General features: G+C 36.8%; 1 protein-coding gene across 2 annotated transcripts in view; it reads right to left on the reverse strand.

Moving 5' to 3' along the window:
- TAFA2 (TAFA chemokine like family member 2) overlaps positions 1 to 27,184 on the reverse strand; it is a 425,372-nt gene that overhangs the window by 136,018 nt on the left and 262,170 nt on the right. For both annotated transcript variants that reach the window (XR_014145740.1, XM_081821979.1), the window contains exon 2: positions 4,544 to 4,650. Coding sequence is in view for 1 of the 2 variants with exons in the window: in XM_081821979.1 (XP_081678105.1) it covers positions 4,544 to 4,649 (106 nt within the window). In the remaining variant the exon portion in view is untranslated. The remainder of the gene's footprint in view (positions 1 to 4,543; positions 4,651 to 27,184) is intronic.

Here is a 27,184-nt window from a genome sequence, read left to right on the forward strand (position 1 = left end):
GACTCTGAAAAACAAACTGAGGGTTCTAGAGGGGAGGGGGGTGGGAGGATGGGTTAGCCTGGTGGTGGGTATTGAGGAGGGCACATTCTGCATGGAGCACTGGGTGTTATGCACAAACAATGAATCATGGAACACTACATCTAAAACTAATGATGTAATGTATGGGGATTAACATAAGAATAAAAAAAATTAAAAAAAAATTCTCACATACATGATTCCAATGAACATTATTAGCTCACAATTTTTTTTAAATCACAAAACTTTAAAATAAATATCATGAGTGAGACTCACCAGGAAGAGAACAGAAAAATTTCATAAAATAGAATCATCAACTCAAATATAAAATGTATATATATGAAACATGTATACAAAATGTACATACAATATGTAATATAATTTTAATATAGTATATATCATAATTATATATGCTTTTAAATGTTTGTATAAATATATATGACATATATATTATATATGTTTTGTATATATTATATATTGCATATGTAATATATACAAAATATACATAATATAATTTTAATATACATTATATAGTAATTATATATAATATTTAAAGACCTATATAACATATACAAAACATATATATCATATATCAAGTGTATAAAGAGGAAATACAAACATAAATTAGAACAAAAATATATCAGTATCAAAAGCCAATTCACCAAAAAAAAAAAATTGTGAATAGCATATAATAGATGAAATTAAAACTTAATATATGGATGAAAGGGCAGATTAGACTGAAGAGAACACAGAACGAGTGTGGTAGGAAGATGTGAATAAATACCCAGAATTCACTGAGAGACTTGAAGGTAGAAAATACAATGGTTGAAACACACAGAGGACACTGTGAGAAAGCTGACATCCACATAACCAGAGTTCTAGATAGTAGAGATAAAGGTGTAGAAGAAATATTTGATGAGATAATACCTGAAATTTTTTCAAAGTTCATGAAAGACACCAATCCATAGATTTAGGAAGTCAACTAAACCACAAATAGTATAAAGAGAAATTCTGGGGCGCCTGGGTGGCTCAGTCGTTAAGCGTCTGCCTTTGGCTCAGGTCATGATCCCAGCGTCCTGGGATCAGAGCCCCGCATGGGGCTCCCTCCTTGGCGGGAAGCCTGCTTCTCCCTCTCCCACTCCCCCTGCTTGTGTTCCCTCTCTCGCTGTCTTTCTCTGTCAAATGAATGAATGAATGAATGAATGAATAAATAAATAAATAAATAAATAAATAAATAAAAAGAGAAATTCACTACTAGCTATATATCATGGTTGTATGAAGCAAGACTGCCTAAATTTGAATCCTGCCTCCTCGTTACTAACTAGCCAATCAAGGACAAATTATTTAACCTTTCCTTGCTGTAGTTTCTGATCTGCAAAGTGGGTTTAATGATAGTACATACTTTAGAGACTGTTATGAAGATTAAATGAGCTGAAATCTGTAAAGCTCTTAGAATAGTGCTGTTGAGTTTTTAATATTCATCTTTATTACTTTTATCTTGAATGCTTATACAAGGTGCTCTGAATCAGAGATTTTTTGTGATTATCTCGTAAGAAATAAGTAAATCGGCCTGCTTTGCCCTATGCCTTACTCATGATGAAGGCCAGGTCATATGTTACATAAGTAGCTGAAAACTCTACAGGTGAGTAACAGAGTAGAATGGGTTTTTTTCCACTTACGTATAGGAGAGACAGTCATCTCCTCCCATCCTGAAAGGAAAAAAAATCTTTTGCTGCTTTGAGATAGGTTAGAAAGGATCCTAGGTTCTCACTCAAATCTTTCAGAATGTAAATACATCTTTCTAAGGGCCAAGTAAACCCCAGGTGTCTCCAAGATCAGGAGTTTCACACCCAGAGAGGTGGTGCCCCAATCTTTCTGGCACTTGAGAACTTAATCTAGGGACCTAATCCAAGCTATAACATTAAAGTCACTTGAGGAGATAAGAGGAGTTTTATCATCCTTTCAATCAAAGCAATTAACTACACAAATAACTATAGGTGTGAAAAGACTCAGGAGGCTAGGGCCTTTTGGAGCACTGAGAAATCCAAGAAGTTTCACTTCCCCACAATTACCTGGCATACCCTGAGTTTAAGTGCTTGTTATATAAACAAAAATAAACACAACTGATGAAATCATAAAGATAAGAGCAAAAGTAATGACATACAAGAGACACAAGGGAGAGGATCAACAAAGGCAAAAGCTGATTCTTAGAAAACTAATAAAATTGACCAATTCTGGTGAGACTAATCAAGAAAAGAGATAAGACATGCTGAGCACTAATCACCCAGAAAGGAGAGAGATCTACACATACAGCAAGATTACAAATACAGTAAGAAAATACCTTGAACTACTTTATTAGTACTACCACTTTGGAAAACCATTTGGCATTATCTGGTAAGACTGAAGATATGCATGCCCCGAGACCCAGCAATTTTGCTCCTCGGACTGTGTTCTCAAGAAACTCTTGCACATGTGCACTGGGGGGGAAGTGCAAGAATATTTATGGAAGCACCATTCATAATGGCAGGAATATAAAATACTAAGTGTTCATGTACAAGAATATAAATATATTAATTGTGGTGACTTCATACAATAAAATGCGGAGTAACAGTAAAAAAGAATAAACTCTAGCTATATGCCATCAACCCCAATGAACACCCCAAGTACCTGTTGGGCACAGTAGCAAATTACAGAAAAATACAGTATAATACTATTATGAAAATTCAGTAACAGGCATAATTAAGGAATATGCCTTATATATATAAAATATACACATATTTATATATAAATATATACATAAATATGTGTATTTACATATATATAAATACATGGTGAAATTAGAAATAAATGCCAAAGAATTATAATCACAAAATTTAAGAGTAGTGATTGTCTGGGGAAAGAGGCAAAGGAATGAAATCAGAGTGTCAGACATGGCCAGTTTCCAGAGTATTAGAAATGTTACATTTCTAAATTGGGCGGTGAGAGTATGAACCACAAATTCATTTTATGGACATGACTTACATATACATTATACTTATTATTTTAAAGGTAAAATAGTTTAAAACAAAAGGGGCATTTTGCATGGATCATATCACTTGGCTTTGGAGCTGAGAAAGCATCTTTACCATGAACCCTTGCTTCACCAGAGTGACACCCACCATTCCTATAAAACTCCCCATTTCTCTCAATTCTTTTATAGGCTGGGAAAAGGCATGGGGGTGGCCACCCATCACAGAAGGGATGGTGTGTCTTCTCTTGTTAAGCCCAAGTAGTTTGCAAGTCTTACTAAAAGGTGAGTATTTAACACTACTTTGTCCTTAGATTTGGTCCATTGTTGCCAATTTGGAGGCATGGGGAATAATGTCCTCCTCGACATCTTTTTATTTTTGAACAAATAACAATTATCAAAGAGGATTTGTGGATCAGTATGCTGTATTAAAGAAAAGAAGAACATTCTAAAATAGACCTATGATATAATTAATATTATATGTATACACAGGCACACACACACACTGTGGGGTGAAAATAGGATTATGAAATACGAAGGGCCTCTTCATAAAATTCTCTTATTTTGAAAAATGTCTCTTTTTGGTTTTAAACACAGGGGAAAAGATTTTGCCTCAGAGGTATCACTCCTTCACACCATGTCTTCCCTCTCCCTGGTGTTAATGTTCTATGTAATGCTAATTAAATGCACATGTGTAACTAATTTAAGTGTTACAAAATTCAAGGCGCTCTTAACTCCCTCTTCCCCCAAAAATAAAATTTAAAAGTTGCTCATCTCTAGACTTTACAGAGGACTGAAAATTGAATTGTAAAATCATATTTCACAGAAAAATCTAAATTGACTATTCAGGTTATGAATACTTGATTATGGTAAGAACAGTTCAGAAATAGCCCCATTTTAATTCATTTGGAAAAGGTAGTTATTCATCATACTGAGTCTTCGGCTCAGGAAAGAGAACAGAAAGGGCTGAACTGTCAGGCTTAACACATATGTATAAAACAAATATTCTCACTCTGTTCTGAACTGAGCCTGCTGAATATCACATTAGGGATAGAGCCCAAAAGGTGGTCAACGAGGTACTCTGGCATGAAGAAATCCAATCCACAAAAAGCACAGAGGAGAAATTTATATAGATACATATTATTAAGACACAGATCATTAAAGACGCTTTCATTCCCAGGATGACTGCAATTTGAAACTCATGTTTATTACATGGCAACCAAACATTTTAGCATCAATAGCTTAAAAATGGAAGTGACGGGGAAAGGCAGAGTCACGATTCTATACTCTTTGAACACTATTTGCAGAAATGGCAGTAATCCTGGAAACAATCATGCTTCCCCCATCAAAGCCATATTAAGGATAACTCTCTGCATTTTTACCTAAAGAGAATTACCAGGGGGGAACCCATACCTAGTAAAACTAACGGACCAGTGAAGATAGAACATGATAGTCTGTGTTAAAGGAAGTCACTTTCCACAGAGAGCTGAGGGAAAAAAAAAAAAAAACAGAAGAGCTTACCTTTATGATGGTTTGCACTGGATACAACTTTCCCCCACAAGGTTACAATAAATATTATTATTAGCAGCTTTCCTTTTGTTGCTTTCTGTAAGTATCTCTTACTCATCCTGCAAATAAAATAAAAATAGTAAAAATCCTAAGTATATGAAATCACTGCTTTTCCATTATAATTGTGCTACATTTAGAGCTTTCATGACACCTGAACACCTGAAAATGGAATTTATTGTATTTGAAATGCTGTTTACTGTATAAATTCCGAAGAGAAAAAATAAAAGTATTCCAAACAAAGTGCCTTGATATGATGCAAGAGATAAGAGAGGCCCTACCTCAGTCAGTCTTCATTCACTCAACAATAGCCTAAATCAACTGGGAAACATTACCATTTTTCTCCATATAAATACAGATTTAACTTATTCACAAAATCCAAGGCATAGTTGTTTGAATAATCTTTAAATAAGTGACTTATCTTACTCTTTTTTTTCTAAAAGATTTCTTCTTCAATGCCAAGTCAAATGGTCAGAGTAAACAGTTTAGATAAAATGTGTTAAATGAATTCCTGTCCAGAATAAACTCATTTCAAATCTATTATTCCTAATGTGCTTTAAAAAAAAAAAAATCACCTGGTACAACTGCTTCTTACAATTCCACTACTGGAGACACACAGGTATTTTAATATTATTGGAATCCACTGCTCTGTACTTTATCAGAAGTGGGAGAAAAATGGAAAAACAGAATGAAAAATACCAAGTGAACATTTTCAAGTTGAACTCACAAAACTCAAGAAAGCAATGTTCTAATATAATAATAGCTACCTATAATAAAAGCTCAGCATCTACTTTCTCTAGCACTTTACGTGACAATGTTTATATTGTTCTTCACAACAAATGTGGGATATGTCCATTCCCATTTCAAAGATGAAATTTGGAAATTTGCCTAAGGTCATCTTTAATGATAGGCAATTCTGGGTTTGAATTTTTACTCTAATTCTAAATTCCTTATATTAACTACTACTTTGTTAAGGGGTAAGTGAAACTAATATAAAATATAATTCATCTGTATTTATTTCTGAGGTATATAAAATATATGTCCATCACTTAGTGCCTTCTCAGATTCCAATCCTATACTGAACTCTATTCTTGTTTCACCTGGAGACTCTTGCCTTAGCTCTAGGGCAGGTTTACAAGGTCGCTTTCTGACCTAGTCTGATTCCTCTTCCTCTTGAATTCTCTAAATTACCTTTCTCCTCACACCGTTACTTCCAAAATTCCATCTCTAAAAATATGATTCAGTGGTAACAATGATGGCTATAATTTGTACAGTTCTGAAGAGGAGGCTTTCATATGAATAAATGTATTAAAAATGAATTATATATTTTAATACAGATATATGCAAACATTTCTTGGCCTGGAGAAACTGTGTGCACCAATTCAGGTGCTAAGGAGACATTGTTGCATGATTAAGAACATGACTAACTCCTGAGTCTGACTGTTTGGATTTGAGTCCAGACTCCACTGACTTCTGGATCTTCTACTTCAGTTTCCTCTACTATAATATGGGATAATGCATGTGAAATGCCTGATCTATTGGTTGCCATGAATAAGGGCTCAATGACTATGACATTAGAGAACATTCCAGTCATTTGGATGTTCCTTTGGTCCCTGAGGGGCATGAGAGGTCAGTCCCATTCATGAGATGATTGAAGGGAGTTTCAGTCACACCAACAGCAACCAAGTCCTCCATGGACTTTGGTCTTATGACATGTCGAGATATTGCACAAAGGGTAAGTGTTTGACCTTTTAGATTAGACTATTTGGTTTAAAATCCAGTTTCCTGCCTCCCGACTATATTACTTTGATAAATTACTTCATAACTTAGAGTATTTTTGTTGTCACTAAAATGAGGATAATAATATCTACACCTGATAGTGTTGTCAGTGTGAAGACTGAGATAGTCAATTTAAAGAGTTTAACACTATGCACAGAGGATGATAAGCACTCAATGAACGTTAACCATTACTACAGTCATTACTTGTTTAGTCCAGCATTTTCCTCGGAGCATTCTGTGAGGCATCAATTCCACAGCATGTTAATACAGTATTAGTGAACAACCTGGGGGGGAGGGGCAAATATATTTGTATAACTCTAGTTTCAACAAACGTAACCAGATCCTCTTCTAACAAGAGGCATATTTGAGTGTACATATTTTCCAGAAAACTTTCTCCACAGAGTAACACAGATACTAGTGTTCTCGGGAAGCCTCTGAGGGAAATAATCTGGTTTTGTATTCTCTCTCAGAAAATCAAATACCCATTTTACATCACCCGTTATGTAGCCTTTGTTAACTCTCAGCACTCTTACTACTAGTTTTGTTCTGAGAGTCTACTTTTTCTAACATTTTTTTAGCCATCTTGCCTCCCCCTCTACGTTTGATACCTGCAAACTTATTGTACTGCATATCATATAGCAGAATGAACAATTTAGCAAAACTCATCTGACAAGAAGAGCTGCTTAGCATAATTCTTGATAATAGCTTTGCCATAGCAAATGGCCTCTGCTACAAGGTCAACAACCCATTGTATTTTCCATACCACTGTGTACCCACCAAATGGGATGACAGAACTGACAGCTGGTCAAACTGATAACTAGACATCTGGAAATGGAAACACCCACAAAGTCACCAAGCTGTCAAACTAAAAAAGGAAAGGGAATACAGTTCAACATGTGGAAATGTGTGGAGACCCCTGCCTTCTCCCTCTCACCCCTCTCCCACTCCCTCCAGTCAATTACCATCTTCCGTCAGCACTATTTCCTGAATATCTCTTAAACATACACACTTATTTTCATCCCTACTGCAGTACTGCAGTTCAGACCACCAAAATTTCTCATGGGCCACAGCCTCTTAGCTGGACTTCTTACAGCCAATATTGTCAGCCTCTGGAACTGAAGACAAGGTCTGTGTCTGCCTTTTCTCATGACTACCTTTGTGCTATTGAGTACTCAGTAAGTGCCTAGTACTATTGACTGAATGGGATACAGTGTAGCCAAATATGTAACTATGATTATAAGACACCCTTTATAGGATTTAAGCCTTCACAAGATTCCCCCCTATGTTCAAAAGAAAAGACCCTTAATCCTCAGAAAGATATTTTAAGAAACCTGAATCAAAGTTAAACGTTTTGGTTTTTTTGGACTGTCTCTAATCTTACTTTCTGCCTTTCTTCCCCATCTCCCTCTCCACACATACTCATGGTCTGTATTTTAACTTCACTACATTTCCTCAATGTCCTCTCTCTAAATTTTACCTCCATGTCACCTGAAACATATCAGCTATCCACTCCATCCCCCAGTCCACTCTCATTAATGCTAACTTCTATTCATTGTTCAGGGTGCAGGTTAGAAGTCCTTCCATAACATTTGTTCAGGACCAGGTTGAGCACCCTTCTTTATGCACACCAGCCACCTGCCACACTACTATAATTTCCATTTACTTATCTCCATCCTTCACTGTCCTCTAAGATTCCTGAAGAGGGACTGTGCTCCATACATTTGTGAATACATAGGGCCTGACCCAAGGGTCAGCTTAGTAACTGGAAAATGATTCTTTCCTGAATGTTGATGGTACCTTAGAGCCAAATATATTGTACAGTTGTCAACACGAGGAGGAAGCAAGTATGTTTCATTTCTTTAGGATAAAATTAGGAAAAGACAAACAAAAAGAAGAATGTGAGAAAGAGGTAGGGTAGGGGGAGACAAGAAAGGGCACACTAGAAAAGAAGAAAAAGGGAGGAATCCAATCTGGAATGTGTTTTACTCTAACCAATTTTTAAATAACGATAAAGTTTGAGCAAACTGAAGTGTAATGGAGTGAAGGAGGGCTTTCAACAAAGGCACATTATCAAAAAGGAGAAGAGCTGAATGTCCATTTCTTCTTGACTTCCTAGGAGAGCACAGAGGAGGGGGCATTCCCTTCTCATTCAGTGTGTAACCACCAGACCCCAGTTTAAACATGTCTACCACAGTCAAGGACCAAACGCACTATCAGAATTGTCCCATTTATCTGTAAAAATGACAAAATGTAAGTGAGTTTTTTAACAGCAAAATCTGAGGAAAGAAGAAACAGGAAACTGAAGGATAAATACACACAGAGGACGAAACCTTGAAATTGCTCCTCAAGCAGCCGCAGCTTGCAAGGAGCAAAAGGCAAAGAGGATAATTGAGCAACGGTAACCTTGGCAGTGAAGGATGTTGAGAAGTTGTCAAAGTAGAAGACTGACAATTAAACCTTCAGACTTTCTCCCACCCCTTTCAGTGTTTCAGTCATATTCTCTGAGATTCGGTCTTTTGAATGACTGTGAAACCCTTTGCCTCCCCACCCATGTGAAAGTGCATTTAGTTGTAAATAAACAAGAACTGAAAAACTATTATGCTACTAGATAAATCATTTCCCCATAAAAACAGAAACGAAGTTTAGCTGATCTAAAGAGGAGAAGATGGGAGGGAAAGGGAGGTGTTGGGGGGAAGCCTTATATACAAATATGGAGATAAAAGCTGGAACCTAGAATCCAACCACCCTTGAGCAAAGCCCTTGAGCATAAGACACTTCTGTGGAAATAAAGGCCACATAAGACAATATATATAAAGGTCTCTTTAGGAGTCTTCTCTACATTGATCTAATATTTACAACAACCCAGTGTTGGCATGGACTAACAGCCCCATCTAGTATGGGAATTTACCCTTGAGGAGGAATGCTACAATTTGTTAACACAATTTTCTCCTCACAGGGACCAGAATGATGTTATAAAATTTAAATCAGATTTTAAAAAAATTAAATCAGATTTTATTACTGCACCCCACGCCTTGCTTTGAATCGCAGAATTTACTTACCTATTGAAACAAGAGTAAAATCTTAATTTCTTACTTGAAAGAAAGCTCAACATCATCTCCCTCCTTGGCCTCTCTGACCTCACTTCACATTCCTCTTCCCTTCCTTCCCTACACTGCAGCCACACTGGCCTTCCCTCTGTCCCTTTGTTGGGGGAGGTCATTGAGAGGACATGACTGATCAATGACCCATGAGCTGAATCCAGACAATCGGAGACCCCTCACCCCTCCCCTGTCCTTGGAATATACATTCTGTCCATCATTTATATAGTGGGAGCTGTTTCAAGGACATATTCTTGAGAGTGTAAGGTATTGTTGAGGTCATCTGGAATGGTATACATGACTGAACCCCATTAAGGACTCTCTATATACTTTTAAGAGTCTGGCAGGTGGGTGCAGAGATCTACTCTGCTTGTGGCCACCCAAGACAAGCCTCATATGTAAGTTCTCTTGTTTATTAAATCTGCCACCTGCCAATCTGGAACAGCCTTTTTTTCCTGACCGGTGATTAGAAAAACCCTACTACATAGGACATCTAGAGCCACAATTTTCACAACATTGTTGGTTTTATCCAAAAATCATGTCAAACCTGACTAGCATTTTATGACAAATACTATGACTCTATCTAGTATATCCAAGTTATTTACTGAAATAGCAAATTATATTTAGGGTAGACAGTAATATTAACATTGAGATTAAAGATTAAAGTATTTTGCATATATAAGAATGTATAGTAACAAATTTAAGAGACAATCATGTATCTCTATCAATAATCCTACACTATGAGTTATATCATCCAGAAACTGCGGTGGTTGATTCTAGACATTTTCATTATTCCCACTTTGTTTTCATGTTCTGTCTTATATCCAGCATCATCACAATACAGTACTTATGCCACACTTACCAAGTATGTTTAAATTAAAATCTCTCTGCTGACCATCTAGAATCTGGACTTCCGATCTTGTAAATTATGATCACAAGTTTAGAGAATTGCATTTTCATATGCCAGTCATATGGTTAGCTTCTATGTCCTTAGGTAACTTCAAAACAAAGATTTTGGAATCTTAATCAGTCTCTCAACTCTTTCTGAATTAAAAGAATTGCTTTAAATTTTTCATTTTATTGGATACATCAGTGTTTCACAATGAATCTACATTTGGGATTTTATCCAGTTAAGTCAACCCTGGAGATTTAGCCAAAAAAAAGCTCCAGTGGTTTCTTACTAAGGCTTGCCTGATAGTAAATACAAGCTTCATTTAAGAACCACAACTGCCTTCTTCCTTCACCCAATTTTATATTTACATTCCTTTTGCCATAATACTGCAATTTTGGTGGGTATAAAAACCCAGGAGGTACTTCTGCTTTATGCCTAGCAATGTAGAGCCAAAGTGTTTATTTTTTTAAAAAATGCCTTTGCCACCTATAGACCATAATGATAGAAAAACAAAAATGTATTATCATTTAAATGATTAGGCTCCAAGCTCTAATAACCCAAACAGACAAAAATGCTATAAGACAAAATAAATCAACCCCTGAGACACCTGCACTGCTTTGCATCTGTTACTACAACAGAATCACTTACTCTCCTTTTCTATCTATAAAACAGGGATGTCGCTTTTTTTCCCCAAGCAGCAACATCACTATAATAAACAAGAAATCATGTGAGTTTGAACTTAATAAAAGGTATATGATAAATCAGAGGTGTTACTCTTTCTTCTAAGGTCCTTCTCTTAGAGCATGGGCTTAGAAGTCAGAAATGCCTGCCTGCATGCAATACTGGCTCTAACACACAACTAAACTTGAAAAATCCATTTATCTATTAACAACTCTGAGTCTCAATGCCCACATATGGAATGCATGGGTACGATTACATATTGGTGGGACTGTTGTAAGAAATAAAAACAATGTACATAAAGCATCTTCCACAAACCAGAATAGACAGGGAAACTGTAGCTATTATATTATTAATATTTGGAGCATAGCTTCCTGACTAGGAATGAGTGGGAAATAAAAAAGTCCTTGAGCAACAAATAAAAGAGCTCACATGTTTTAAACATAGGTGAGAAGTGAACCTACTTTTAGGAATTTATCCTAAGTCTACAGAATTAAAAGGTGAGAATATTAAGCAACAGACTAAACATGGAGGCAGGGCTAATGAACAGAGATTTCGGATGGTTCTGCAAAATGAACAGTGATACAGGGATAATAGAGAATAGATATCGAATCTATAAATATACAGCATTCTCGGATCATTAGGGGTAAAGACAAATACTCTTCAAATGCCCGTAGGGATAAGTAGAGCACAGCATGCTAAGTGAAGTTACTAATATTACTATATATATTTTTACAGTTTTAAATGCACTGGCTTAGAATATATTGGCTTCTTTAATGTATCATTAAATCCTCATGATAACTTTTTCAACTAAGCTCTGCATGCATTAATATCCCCAGATTACACATTAGAATCTGAAAGAATAATGTGAAGACAAGATCTAAGTGGCAATGGAGTCTTGAATCCAGATCTGCCTACTGGTTCAGTCCTCAGTGAGACAGTGGTTGAACAATGTTCCACACTCTCTGTAATGGGTCCCAAAAGTACATGGTGCATTTTAGGCAGGTGTGCCCTGAAAAAGGCTAAAATGAAGTGTTAGCTCTTGGTTATCTGGAAATTTTTTTTTAATCACCTAAGTGCCATGATACCAGATAAAGGAAATACTATTGTATCTCATTACTGTGAGCTATAAATAAAACGACCAGTCTTTACATGATACACCTTTTATCATTTATACACACTGCATAGTCTGATGAAAGCTGAGTTAACACTTCCAGAACTAAGTGTCCAACGTCCACCAGACACCAGCCTATTGAGATTAGACCTAATGGAATTGCTACATCAGGACTGGGACCCTTAGTTACAGTTGTCAGATAAAATATAGAATGCCAATTTAAATTAGAATTTATCTTTTTTTACAGGTTGAAATACTAATGATATACAAAAATACTGCACATATTTAATGTATACAATTTGATGCATCTGGACAAGCAAATACCCAAGATACCATCACCATAATCAAGGTATACACATATCTGTCACCCCCAAAAGTTTCTTTGTGTCCCTTTGCTGGTGTGTGTCTGTGTTAAGAATACTTAACATGAGATCTACCCTCTTGACAAATTTCGAAGTGCACAACACCACACTGTTAACTATGGGCACTGTGTTGTACAGCGGATCTCGAGAATTTGTCTTCTCTAACTGTAACTTTATAATCACTGAACAATTCCCCCATTTCCTCCTCCCCCTGACTATTTTAGATACCTCATAAAAATATAATGCAATATTTGTCTTTGTGTGACTTATTTGACTTAGCAGAATGTCTTTCAGGCCCATCCATGTTGTTGCAAATGGTAGGATTTCCTTCCTTCCTATGGTTGAATAATATTCCATTGTATGTGTATACCCCATTTGCTTTATCCATTCACCTGTCAGTGGATATCTGGGTAGTTTTCATATTGTGGCTATTGTGAATAATTCTGTAATGAACATGGGAGTACAGATACCTCCTTTGATCCTGATCTCAATTCTTTTGGATATATTTCCAGAAGTGCTGAATCTCTTGGTAGTTCTATTTTTTACTTTTTGAGGGACCTCCATACTGTTTTCTTTTGTGGTTGCACTATTTTACATTCCCACCAACCATATACAAGTGTTCCAATTTCTCCACATCCTCCCCGAGACATATTATTACTATTAGTTGTTGTTGTTGTTGTTGTTTATAATAGCCATTCTAACATATGGGAGGTGGTATCTCATTGTGGTTTTGATTTACATTTCCCAGATGATGACTGATGTTGAGTATCATTTCATATATCTATTGGCCCTTTGTAGGTCTTCTTTGGAAAAATATCTGAGATCCTCTACTCATTTTTTAATCTTTTTTTTTCTGCTAATGGCTGCAGAAGTTCTGTATATTTTGGAAATTAACCCCAATCAGTTTTATCTGAAATTCACATTTAACTAGGTGTCCTATAATGTTAGTTGTCAAATTTGCTGACTCTACCCTAGTTTTCAACTATATTATTTTAAGCAAGAACCTAACATTGACTTCTAAGTGGAAACATGCTTGTCTAAAGAAAAAACAAGCTTAGAATTTTAGAGAGGATGGTAGACACTAAAATAATGGAACTTTGTTTTTTGACTATTTTCTGCATGCAGACTTAAGAAGAGATAATTAAAAACTATTCCTTCAATTTGGCTGCAGTTCTGCTATCCAATTTTGAAAATTCTGAATTGTTTATATGGTTAAAAATGTAGCATATTTAGTATAGTATGGCAATTAAGAGCATGTTTGAAGTCAGACATGGATGTCAAGACTTGGCCACCTACCAACTGTTAGAGACATGCTATTTAATTTCACAAAGCCTCCATTTCCTCTTCTAAAATATGCAGATAATAATAATAACTCCCTCAAAGAGCTGTTGGGAAGGTAAATGAGTTCATTATGTAAAGCATTAAGCACAGATCCTGATACATAGTAAGCAATCTATAAATGCTTGCTGTAATATAGCAGTCTTCTTGATTGACTCATTAAATAAGAAAAAGCCAGTTGACTGATCTCCATATCTGGCTGATGAGCACCACAAGGCATGAAGAGGCCAGTACTAAAGATGTGTCCTTCATTTTTACATGTCCTGTTGAGGCATTTATTCCTTTTTCAGTGGCTTTAGACAGTTAGAGGGTTGTGTGTCCATCAAACTTAAATTTCATAGGTCTTTGCATTTCACCATATTAACCTTAAGCTACATCCTTTCTCTGAATTTCTGTTTTGTATTCAGTGGCCCTATCCTTACCCATTGTTTATTGATTTTTTTAAATTATGGACTATTGCTTCTGGAATCCAAATCTATTCTTCCTAAATTAAAAATAAACAAAAGGCAGTATGGTTATATACTATATACTCACTTATATATAAGTGAGATTTCATACTGAACCACCTGTAACAAGCAATATACGATGTCAAACAATAAGTCATAAGCAAATGTGAGTGTAATTGAGCTGAAACTTAAAATGTAATAAAGCCATTTAATTGTAAATAAACCTAGCTTATACCATTTAATTTAAAATGTATGTGTACCACCAAATGATGGTGCATTGATGATGTTTATAAAGAAGAGGGCTGGATAATTGAAATCTAGAAAACACAAAGCTTCATTTCATATTCAATCTCTTCTCCTATAAAAACTTCAGGCGAAAATGTCAACAACAAGGACAATTTGGATTTGCCTCCTCCCGCCATCTTAGAGCAATGACTATGTTACATGATGGCTAGGAACAGGTTGTGGGAGACAGGCAGTATTTAGACAACTCACAAAGCATCCCCTCCTGAATGATATAGAGATGGCTACATTTCATAATTGTTGGGTAGAGTATCACTAAATAGAATAACAAAGAAACCTTCCAATCATACGTGGCTAAATCACAGGTCTACCATTTAACTTTGTGGGTATGTATGGTAAAAACAGAGCCAGCTCTGCACATACATCTAAGGTCCACATACAGGTTTCATAATAAAATATTTCCTTTCCTTATTTAATAAAACTTGTATAATTAAGAAAGCAAATAATTTACAGTCATGAAATCAGTTCTAATTTTTTGTCTACTTAAGAACTTTTTTCCTTTTACTCTAGTGGACTTGTTCTCTTGGGAAATTAGGTCACAGAAGAAATCTACTCCGCTTTAGCTCCTTCTCCCTTATGCTAGCAAAAGAGTGAAAGAATGAGAATAATGAAAAAAATTAATCTTTAAGGATTTTTTTTAAGATTTTATTTATTTGTCAGAGAGACAGAAAGAGAGAGAGAACACGAGCACAAGCAGGGGGAGCAGCAGAGGCAGAGGGAGAGGCAGACTCCCCCTGAGCAAGGAGCCCAATGCTGGTCTCCATCACAGGATGCTGGGATCATGACCTGAGCAGAATGCAGACACTTAACCGACTGAGCGACTAAGGCATCCCAAGGGTTTCTTGTTAGGATGAAGTTTGTGGTGCAAGAAGGACACATATTCTCACATTCAGAAGAATAACACACCTTTACCAAAAAGCCATTACAACACAGACCTTCCCCTCAACATAAAACCTTCTGTGAGGTAAGTGAACTGAAAGGCTAAAGTTGTATCCGTGAAGGCCTCTCCTCATATAACCATCCCCTCAAGAACACCAATATTAACGCATTATCATCAAAAATTATAAAAGCAAACAAAACATGAAAGAGACAGTAACAGCTATGTGTTGAAAGGCATGCCCCTCTACGTCCTCAAAAGAAATCAACAGCAGGAGGTCCAAGAAAAGGGTGTTTAATCAAGAGTTCACCAGAATCCACACTTTGTTCTAAGAATAATTCTTTAGCCAAGATTTTTGGACAAGGATTTATATAAACTCCAAGCACATCAACTTCACAATGTATGATGAAAAAGATGGTGACACTGGGATGCATGCATTTTTCTAACTGCATTTTATATACACCCCTTGTTTGTGTTCGATATTTGTATATAACGTCATATATCTTAATGAGCTCCTTCTGAGGGAAGAGTGGAACATTATCAGATTTTAATATAGCAAAGTACTATGCTCAGCTTTCAGTTAATAGCTTAAATAGCTGTGAACTCAACTGATTAAGAATCAAAGCAGCAACCACTGTGTTCTATAAACTTCTGTCTACACAATAAGCTCTATAATGTATTGCTTTCTGGTTTGTTCCCTTTGCAACAAGCTTTCAGCCCCTTCTTAAGTCATATGTTTTTACCCTTCCCAATATCTGGGACTTCCTTTTCTGAATAACATCAATCATTTAACATGCCCTAACTCTACTTTATCCGACAACAACTGTTTCTATCTATCCCTAACATTTTCCTTTTGGATGAATTTGGTTTTCTCAGTCGCAGAGCAGTATGTTTCCAGCAGGATGCAATCACACTGCAAAGCAGAAGTAGGGGGTTATATGTTCATCTTGAGAAATTCTCCCAACAGTGAGACTTATTAGATGGTCAAATTATGTCCCAAGGTGGTGGTAGAAGCCTATTACCCGAATCTATTTTGAAAAAATGCTCCAAAAACACCAAGGAAAGTCCTACATTAGGGGAGTAAGACTGGTCTGAACTACAGCCATCGTCATTTCATACCTGCTGAAAACTACTGACCTAACTTTCTCCCAGTGTACACACCCTCACTTCATTTTTGGGAACCAGAATTCAAGACACATCAGATAGAATATTACACAAACCAAATGTGCCAGAAACCACTATGATTTTACAACAATTTAACCAGTAATCCCTAAAGTAACACTCTTCTTGCCATGTACAGTGGACATTAAAGTGCTTTGTAAAGTATTCTGCAAATTAGACCCATAATCAAATCATGTTAAAATAGGTACTATTGTCAAAGGATGAACATTGTGGTGTGTATATTCAGTGGACTATTATCTGTCCTTAAAAAGGAATGGAATTCTGATACATACTACAACATGGATGAACCTTAAAAACATGCTAAGTAGAATAAGCCAGATGCTGAGGTACAAATATTATTCCACTAATGTGAGATATCTAGAATAGGCCAAATCAAAAAGACAGAGAGTAGAAGAGAGGTTTCCAGGATCAGAAGTGGAGGGAGAAATAGAGAGTTATTGTTTAATGGGTATAGAGTTTCTGTTTGGGATGATGAAAAAGTTCTAGAAATGGATAATGGTCATAGTTGTACAACGTTGTGAATGTACTTAATTCTACTTAATTGTACAGTTAAAATGATTAAAATTAATAAAAATCAAGTTATGTTTGTCTAATCACAGTAAAAATAAAGAAAAATGATAATATAGCAAGAGTCATAATGGGAATAATTCTCCTCATCAGCTCTAGTATATATCTACATTTATTTTCTTCATGGCACTTAAGGGTATTTGAAATCATAATGCTTATCTATTTCCTTTTTATTTTTCCTCTCTCCCCCTACTAGAACACAAACTCTAGAGCAGGAATCTAGGCTTTCTATTTCACTATTTTATCCCCAGCACTTATGATGCTTCTGGTCACAGAGTTGGTACAGAATAAGTATTTATGGCATAAATAAATTAATAAATGGAAGAAATACTATACATATCCTTTTAATTTTGAGTTTGGTTAGCCGACATGATCATGCACTTTTTCTCATGTCTGGTAACATTAAATACCTCCATCTCTTGTAGTCACTAGGATACTTTCAATTGTTATTTTATCCTGTATGTAAGTCCTGTCTCTAACACTAGATTCCAAGTTTTGAGAAACCATATGCTAGCTCTGCTTCCCCATAAAATATCTCACCTTTGCATAGTGCTATATGGTGTACTAAGAACTTTCACATCCATGATCACATTTGATACACATGACCATGAGCGTGGCAGACATAATTACCTGGCAGAGATGAGGAAACAAACTCAGAGAAGTTAAATGACTTGTTCAAGGTCAAAGTTAGTAGGTGGCTGAGCCAAAACTCAAAACCAGGTCTTCCAGGTCCAAAATTGTTTCCATTAAAAGAATGACAATGAAAACAATGATATTAATGTCATATTTTCCATGCTTTAAAATAGAACACTTTAAACTAAGTCCCACTATATTTCTTTTTTAGGCTTCTAAAAAAGGTACCCTGACCATAGATTTTTTTTTTAATCCTCAAAAAGATGCAAATTATCCATGTCTGGAAATAAATTTAGTGAACTATTTGCCAAAATAATACTGGGTGGAAGGAGAGAGGGCCTGTGGGGGTGGAGGGGAGGAAGGGTGAGAGAAAAGGAAGGAAGGAAGGAAGGGAGGAAGGAAGGAAGGAAGGAAGGAAAAAGAAAGCTGTATATAGATCTATGATGGGGCCAATAGGAGCAGTAAAGAAGTGAAATGACGGATAAATCTCACCATCTAATTCACCTCCAGAAACCACCTCCTGTCCATTGGTGATACATGGAAATGTAAGCTTTGTTCTGTCATACCCTCCCATTTCTTATGAAGATCCAGAAATCCAGAACCATATATGAAATCCCTCAATTTTTAAATGATCTCAATTAATTCCACTTTAAGAACACTCTACATGCCAAATACAGCCCTTGAGCAGCCAGTATGTAGCTTCTGATCTAAGCCATCATTTTTCTGGGTAGGTTATAGAACAGAAAGCACTTTCTAGTCATATGCTATATAAATTTTGTTTGACTTGGATCAGAAAAAACAAAACAGGAAGGGAGCATATAAAGACAAAAATAACCTTAAACCAATTAGTTATTTTCCCTGTACTTCTTATTTATCCCCAATTTAAAATTGTGCCTAGACTTACAGATTTCAAATGAATGCTTTTTTATCAAACAACTGAGCTTATAGGGATATTTTAAAGTCCTTGGATTTGAAGATGTTTCATTTGGAACACATCTTAAAACTCAGTTTTCTTTCCATGCAAGAATCCAGAGGCTAAGAACAGAGTATTCATTCAAGCAAGGACAAGATCTGACTCTATACTTTAGCAGTGGTACATAAAGATTGTAATTGGGAATGAAAGAAAGAAAAGGACCTACTGAAAAGCAGATGTCTTGAGCTAGAAGTAGCAATCACAGCATCTGCACTTTGGCATCGGGTAGAAAACACTGGAGGAAAACAATAAAGCACAAGGTATAAAAATACCAAAGAAGTCAGCTGGTTCTTTTCAGCTGGTAGGAACAAAAACTACTGAGTACAAAAGGATATTTAGAAGATTTTGGTAAAAATGTGAAGCTTTAAATAGCTTATAGTTCACACAAGCTGGAAAATAGAGGCCAAGGAAGTAAATGGAAAATAAAGTGTCTGTACGTAGTTTCCTTTCTAGTCTAAGGCTCAAAGGACAATTCAGAACTACCTCAAATTCAGATTCTTTCACCGAAATCAGTAACATTACGTCCTTGGTGATACCATCTTTCAGATGCCAAAGCCACTTCAATGTATTACATATAACTTTCCAGAAAACACCTTAAAAGGCTATCTAATGTGGGTACCCTTGCCAACATTCTATTCTACATGAAAACATAGAAAGAATGCAGTATTTGCAGTAAGAGTACTTGGATTCAAGCGCTGGTCCCCAGCTACTGTTAGGTAGATGATTTCTGGAGTCATTTAATCTCTTTGAGCCTCAGTTGACCTTTTTTGTCAAATGAAGGTAATTATATTTGCCTTAACTACCTCGTTCAGTTGCTGTGAAGATCAAAAGAAAGAACCTATGTGAAAGTGCCTTATAACCTAAAACATGTTATCCATAGAGTAAAAGGTTCATCATCCACTGAAAACTACAACCTCACCCACCATTCAACAAATATTTTTAAACATCTACTGGCGATACAGCTGTGAAAATGATAGGCAAGATCTTTGCACACACAGAGCCTACATTCTGACTAAAGTTGTAAATTCTTAATTTAAGGTTTGACAATAACATAGTAAACACAATAATTCATCCTTCAGCTAATAAAGGATTATAAATAAGTTTATGATAATGCATTGCTTGTTTTCCATTAATTTTCATAAAGAAAAGAATATAATAGTGTATCTTAATTAAATTCAAACAGACACAGCCTAAAATCACATAGTCAAAGTACTGTTTACTATGCATGCGTCATCAGTACATAGTAATTATTAAGCAGTCAGCACAGACACACTTGCTATCAGGCAAACTTAAGGGAAATGCAGCTGCTTACTCAAAATTTGGCTTGGGGAAATACCCTGTATTCATCTAAAATAGCTATTATTAAATGTTTATTTTATGCAAGGCCCTATAGGGGGCATTGTAAGTGATACCAAGATCAGCAAGCCCCAGTGCCTTCCATCCTTCAAAGACTCATAATAGAGGAGAAATAATTTGTAAGGTCGTGTAAGTAGAGAATGATGCATGGAGTTTTAAATGAAGGATTATAATGGTTTAGAGAGGTACACCCAACTTAGGGGTCAAAGATACCTTCAGAAAATGTTGACAAATAGGACAAAGTGCCAGACCAGTAGCCAAAATTCTGAGTTAGATCCTGATTGTCTTCATCCAAGTCTGGTATATGAACTGAAGCCAATTATTTCAACCGAGTTTTCCTATCTAAAAAAATAAAATAAAATGATAAAACATTACTAACTTTCTGGCCTTTTCAAATCCTTTTGAAAAAAACTCAGGATAGAATAGATTTATCTGAATATCAGTTACTCCACAATTTTGGTAATTACATTAGACGATACCCTCACTCCTTCTGACCCTAGAACATCCTCAATATGTGTTAAACCTGGCTCTGAAGTAGGAAATAATTGGACTAAACCTTGAAGGATGGGTAAGAGTTTAATAAGCAGAGATAAGAACGGCATGTCAAGTCAAGGGAACAGTCTGGAGAAAGACATGGAACTGGAAACATGTAAGGAGTAGGTAAGGCAAGCAGTCTCATTTGGCTTCACCCCAGAGTCTATGGAATGGAGCAGTAATAAGAGCTAAATCTCAAACAATCTATTTCAAAAATAAGAAAACCAAGAAAGGTGGAGTGACTCTCTCAATCGTGACATACCCAGAAGGGATAGCTTTAGGACCCATATCCAGGTCCTCAGACTGCAAGGTCCTTGTCCCTAAAGCAATGGTAGTGGACATATTATGCACCAGATGAAGAGTTTAGAAAGAGTTCCTGGCTTTCACCTTAGTGCCAGTTTGCACAAAGGAGGAACAATGACATGATGCCAGAGTGAAGGGCAGTACCGCTCCTTTCCTCCTCTTCTTTAAGTCTGTACCAAGAACTGTATAACAATAATCACATTCACATAACCCCTGATACCATCTGCTGACACCACACTGTACAAACATCAAATGAAGATAAAACAATTAAGTGTTCACCTACTGGGGAACATGTCCCAATTTGTGGATTATGTGGGGAGCATGTGTCCTCCACTTACTTCACCCTCACTGTTCACCTTATTCTGGATTAACTATTTCCATTTTAAGTTATGAAGAATAAAAACTGATCACTATATTAAAATGTATTTAAGGAGATTATATGCTGACAACTCCACAATGGTCTCTAATAATAAAGAGCAGCAATTTTCAATCTCTGCTATTTGGGTTTATAGACATCACTCTTGTCCTCCATCCATGCCAGTGACTTGGCCAGTGACTTGACCACTGACGTTATGCCATGCCTAAACAGGATTAATTCCCACCTTCTGCCAAAGGATAACATATTGATATAAAGGATACTTCTCTTCTTTCAGAATGTTTATTCCTCTGGAAGGAAGACAATATGTCTATAAATACTGTTTTCACTCCTTCTCAAGAACCAATCAGGAAGGAACCTAGTAAGTACAACCAATGGAATGCACCTAAATCTAGAAATAACCCTTATAGTTATGACAAATAATTGGTTAACATTTGAGAGAGGATATGGATAAGGCCTTCCTTTGATATATGAGAAAGCATTTTTCCAAAGCCAGAACCTGTCTCCCCTCTCCTTTAGGCTCAGACCTTCCTCCAGTAATTAGGATCAGCCCTGGCATCTGGAATAAGAAATTTAAGAAGATATGACCCAACACCATGGGATTCATATCACATTGGTCATTCTGACTATCTCATAGTGCTACAGCTCTAGAAACTGAACTTCTACCATTTTCCCAGGCCTGACTTCTTCTCTCAGTTACCTATATAAGATCTCACTTTACTCTTGCTAACTACCTGGAGTGCTATCCCTGAAATTCAGCCCTAGTCTTTGCTCCCTCCTGATAGTCTTCCCTGACACTGATTTGTCTGCTTATACCCTCCGGCCCTCCCTAAGATTTCTTGGGCTTCATTGCCCTTGCCTTATCACTTAGATACCATGCTTTGCTTACCAGAATGGACCATCCCTTGAGACCCAAGCTAGACCAGATTCCATTATCAGGTTCTCATAGTGGCAAGATCTAGTTCTGGACTCCAACTGTCCTCATCTGTGTCAACTTGCTGATATTTATCACTCAGGGTTTATAATCTAATTGAAAGAGATGTACATAAGAAGAAAAGGTTGGTTCTTAACTTTGTTAGCTCTCATAAGACATTAAAAATATCAAAGAATAAAATAGCATGACTCATGAACTGGTAAGCTTTGGGGCATTATTCAGCTATAATGATGACTACCTTATTTGACATCGACATTATAATGGCTATACTGAATAGTGGGTTTGTAACTGAGGAGCCACTTCCTGGAATCGAACCAGAGTTCGATTGACCAACTGGGTCAGTGGACAGAATTAGCAAGAGCTTTCATTTCTTCAACTATGAAATGGGAGGAAATAATGATGTCTTTCTTAAAAACTTGTGAGGATTGGATGTGTTAACACATATAGGGTGTTTACAGTAGGGCCTCACTCACAATACAGGCTCAACAAGTAAATATTTGTTAGATATGGCAGCCCCCCCAGATAACAATTAGAAGAGGTACAGGGGCGCCTGGGTGGCTCAGTTGGTTGAGCGACTGCCTTCGGCTCAGGTCATGATCCTGGAGTCCCGGGATCGAGTCCTGCATCGGGCTCCCTGCTCGGCAGGGAGTCTGCTTCTCCCTCTGACCCTTCCCCCTCTCATGCTCTATCTCATTCTCTCTCTCAAATAAATAAATAAAATCTTTAAAAAAAAAAAAAAAAGAAGAGGTACAGAGAAGACCAAATGAAAAGATCAGTGCCATGTTGAAATCAGCTATTAACTCTTCCAAGAAGGCATCTCTGACCCTCTCCAGGACAAGCTGGATTTGCCTCCTATATCAGTCACTGTTCAGCAGGGAGGTTTGGAGTACTAGGTCTAGCTTGGCAGCTTCCTACCTGTGTGAAAGCCCTTTATCTGTTAAATATGGAACATAATTCTTGTCACTTAATAGGGTTAGTCTTATTATTAAATTAGTTAAGACACATAAAGCACTTAGATTGGCACCTGACATACAGAAAACACTGAAGTGTTAGCTGCTCTTCATTATTAGTGTAGCCCACACAATAGGCAGGGAGAAGAAATGATGGAGCCAGAATGTCCCTAAGCCATTAAAGCCAGGAGGTATCCATGTTTCTGACAAACGGGCAGTATGCCATGAGCTCTGGCTCTAATCAGGACTCTTCCCACCAAAAGTAAACTGCAATATTAATTGCAGCCTAAAGAACACACCCCATGGAAAAGATCACCCAAATCAGAAGGAAGCAATCACTGCCACATCCTCCTACAAACAAAGCAGGCAAAGTTAGCATAACAAGTATATATAACAACTCGCATTTTTCAAGGCTTTTAAAGGATGCAATCTTTTTAGAAATTCAGTGAGAGACTGTACTTTAAAAGATCAAGTGGATAAAAGGACTCTTAGAATAAAAATGAGGGGCCCTAAGCAAGAATGCAGCAATCCAATGCACAGTGGCATGAGGCAAGAATAGTGTGAACACAAAGGAGGATCAAAAGAACTGAAAGGAAAAGAATTTCGCAGTGGGCCAAGGTGTATTACCAGATTCTTAGTGACTATGTCCTAGAAATGAACACCAAGTTCCAGTCTGTACCACGTGGAGTTGCACATAAACATGTCTTAGTCATATGGTAAATTTCAGAGTATATTTCTTATTCTAAAATGTAGATTCAGTTATGGATGTAAACATGTCTTAGTCATGTGGTAAATTTTAGAATACATTTCTTATTCCAAAATGTAGATTCAGGAGGTTACACTTCCCTGGGGTCATGGGATGCTGTACAGCACAGGTGTTTACAGCAGGTCGGCCTTGACCGCTAACTGCCTCTGTGACCTTGGCAAAGTTACTTCATCTCATGCTCTCCTGGCCTCATTGGCAACCTAGTAGGAGCAGCATCAACGGCTCACACAAATGAAACATTTAGGATGGTACGTGGCACATAAAAAACACACGCATTCTGTTGTGCCATAAGGTACCAAGTTAAAGGATGTCACCATTTGTTGTTTCTGAACACTTAGACCAACTGGACCCCATGGAATATTCCAGTCACTACTCTGGAGACCAGAGGGGGCAAAAGCAGATAAGTAACACTTCTCTTAGAATGTTGTGTTCCACCCTGTTCCCCGGGATGCAGTAGGTACAATTAGGCTTACCAATGTTCATTTTCTCTAGATTTATTTTACATTACGACCTGAGATCCTGGAAACATGCTGCTTGATAAGCCAGATGATGCCTTTGATCTTTCTGTGCCTTACATTTAACCTAGCCCCAGACACAAACCAGGGTCTCAGAAAATAATGATCAACAAATGAATATCAAACAAGAAAAAATTATTACAAATCCAGGACTACTTGCTAAAATCAGCAGACTTTTAAATTCACTAACAAAATTATTGTCATTTTAATGGTCTTTTAATAATTTACAGCTAAAAGCATTAGCAGTGCTTCTTAAAGTGGATTGTGTAAACCCATAGGTTGGAAATCTTGAAATGTTTAAAAATGAGAATTACCACCATTTCCTTCTGTCACTTAAAGACTTTTTAAATTTTTTTTGTCTGCCTCCAATGTTCTCAGAAGCTCTGTGCTCTCTATGCATTGGAGTGCCTAAACATAGAAAAATTATCTGCTTCCCCATCAACGAATGATTTTTTTCCATTACCAAATGAGAGGTTCTAAAGGCCCACAATGATGAGGATAAATCACTCCATTTCTTTGACTCTATTAAAGTAGATATTTTATGTCCCACTGCCACAAAATCCAAGATGAACACCAGAAATAGCCTGTGAGTTGAAGACTCTCATTTTAAAATGGCACCACAATTTATCCTATTTCTTACTGTACCATGAGCATTACATTATTCATTAGAAGTATTTGTTTTTTAAGCAGCCATTACTCAGATTTTGCTGAGCAGAGACTTCCCCATGTAAGGTGGTGATTTTGAGGGATATCTTCCAGAGATAAGGTCACTTTGTGGAATTCCCACCTATGTGACCCTAATGTGTTTGCATAAATATAAATTCGCTCTATGACATTCCTGTCATGTTTGCTCAGTGACCAAGTAATTTGCCATTCTCATTACTCCAGGTACAAGGTACCTTGTAGAAAATCAATCTTCTTTCTGCTTCATACATCACAGCTTCCTCCCAGACATCCAGTGCAGTCTGACTCTGAAATGAAGCTGTGAGACAGACATGAGTCTGTTTCAGCAACCGCATTGTCCAAAAGGGGCTAATGAATGTTACACCTCACTGGGAAACCCCATCTTGGGGCAGGGGAAGTGTTTATATACAAAGCAAAGATGCTGTTTCGTGCACAGCATTTCCTATACCAGAGGGAGGAAGGTCTTAATAGTGGAACAAACAGGTAGCTACGGGGGGTTTAGTGCACAGCTTTTCAAAAATATTAATCTACCATCTCTTCAGGTCACAAATCATTTTCTCCACCTCTTGACAGGCTGAAATTTGACTTTGAAAGACAATACATTGCAAGATCCTGACTGGCTGTAATATGTCAGGCTTCTCCCCAGGGACAGAGCCAGCTCATACCAGCAGATGAAACCATTTTCAGTGTTTTCACTGGTGCTGATTGCTGTTTTTTTTCACCAGCATATCCAATTCAACATCATAGTATAAGTGCCAGTGAGGGGAAAAATACAGGGGAAATATTTTTATTCTACACCTATCTTCAAACCCATGGAAGGGGAATATGCTGGAATTTTCATGATATATTGTGGCTCACATTTAGTGCAGAAAACCACTAATTAAAATGTCAATGAATACTTATTGAATACCTATTATGTTCTACCATGGAAACTGTAGATAAAATAATCAACAACAACAAAAAAACCCCAAGGTCCTTCTCCTCATGGAATTTATGTTCCAGGAGAGAGAAAATGAATGAATACCTAAATAAACCAACATGACAGTTTCAAGTATTGATCAATGGAAAAAAGAAGACAGAGTCATGTGATAATTAGTGATGGAGGGGTGGAGGTTATAAAGCAATATTAGGTAAGATAGTGACAAAGATATTAGTGATGATATTAGCCAAAGGAACCAGCCATGAGAAAAAAAGAGGAGGAAGTATATTCTGGGAAAAATAAAGAAACACAAATAGTGAAGTAGAGCAAAGGCAGTGTGGCTGGAGGAGGTTAGCATGAGTCAAAAAAATGGTACCAGCAACCATCAGATCATGGAGGCCTTGCTGGCTATGATAAAGAATTTGGGTTTATTCAAAGTGAAGTGAGAAGTCATTGTCAAGTGGAAGTAGGTGCTTTTAAACAACAGGGCAAGTGACATGATCTGATTGACATTTTTTAGGGATCACTTCAAAAAGCATTTTTGCATAGTTTGGCTATTGTGGACATTACTGCTATAAACTCTATGGAAAGAGCCAAGATGTCCATCAACAGATGAATGGATAAAGAAGATGTGGTATATGTATGTGTGTGTGTGTGTGTGTGTGTGTACACAATGGAATATTATGCAGCCATCAAAAGGAATGAAATCTTGCCATTTGCAGCAACATGGATGGAACTGGAGGGTATTATGCTGAGCGAAATAAGTCAATCAGAGAAAGACATGTATCATATGATCTCACTGATATGAGGAATTCTTAATCTCAGGAAACAAACTGAGGGTTGCTGGAGTGGTGGGGGTTGGGAGGCATGGGGTGGCTGGGTGATAGACATTGGGGAGGGTATGTGCTATGGTGAGTGCTGTGAATTATGTAAGACTGTTGACTCACAGACCTGTACCTCTGAAACAAATAATACATTATATGTTAAATAAAAGAAGAAGATAGTAGGAAGGGAAAA

This window comes from Leptonychotes weddellii, chromosome 5 (assembly GCF_054177405.1).
Source record: "Leptonychotes weddellii isolate Sample4059 chromosome 5, ASM5417740v2, whole genome shotgun sequence".
Classification (NCBI taxonomy): Eukaryota; Metazoa; Chordata; class Mammalia; order Carnivora; family Phocidae; genus Leptonychotes; species Leptonychotes weddellii.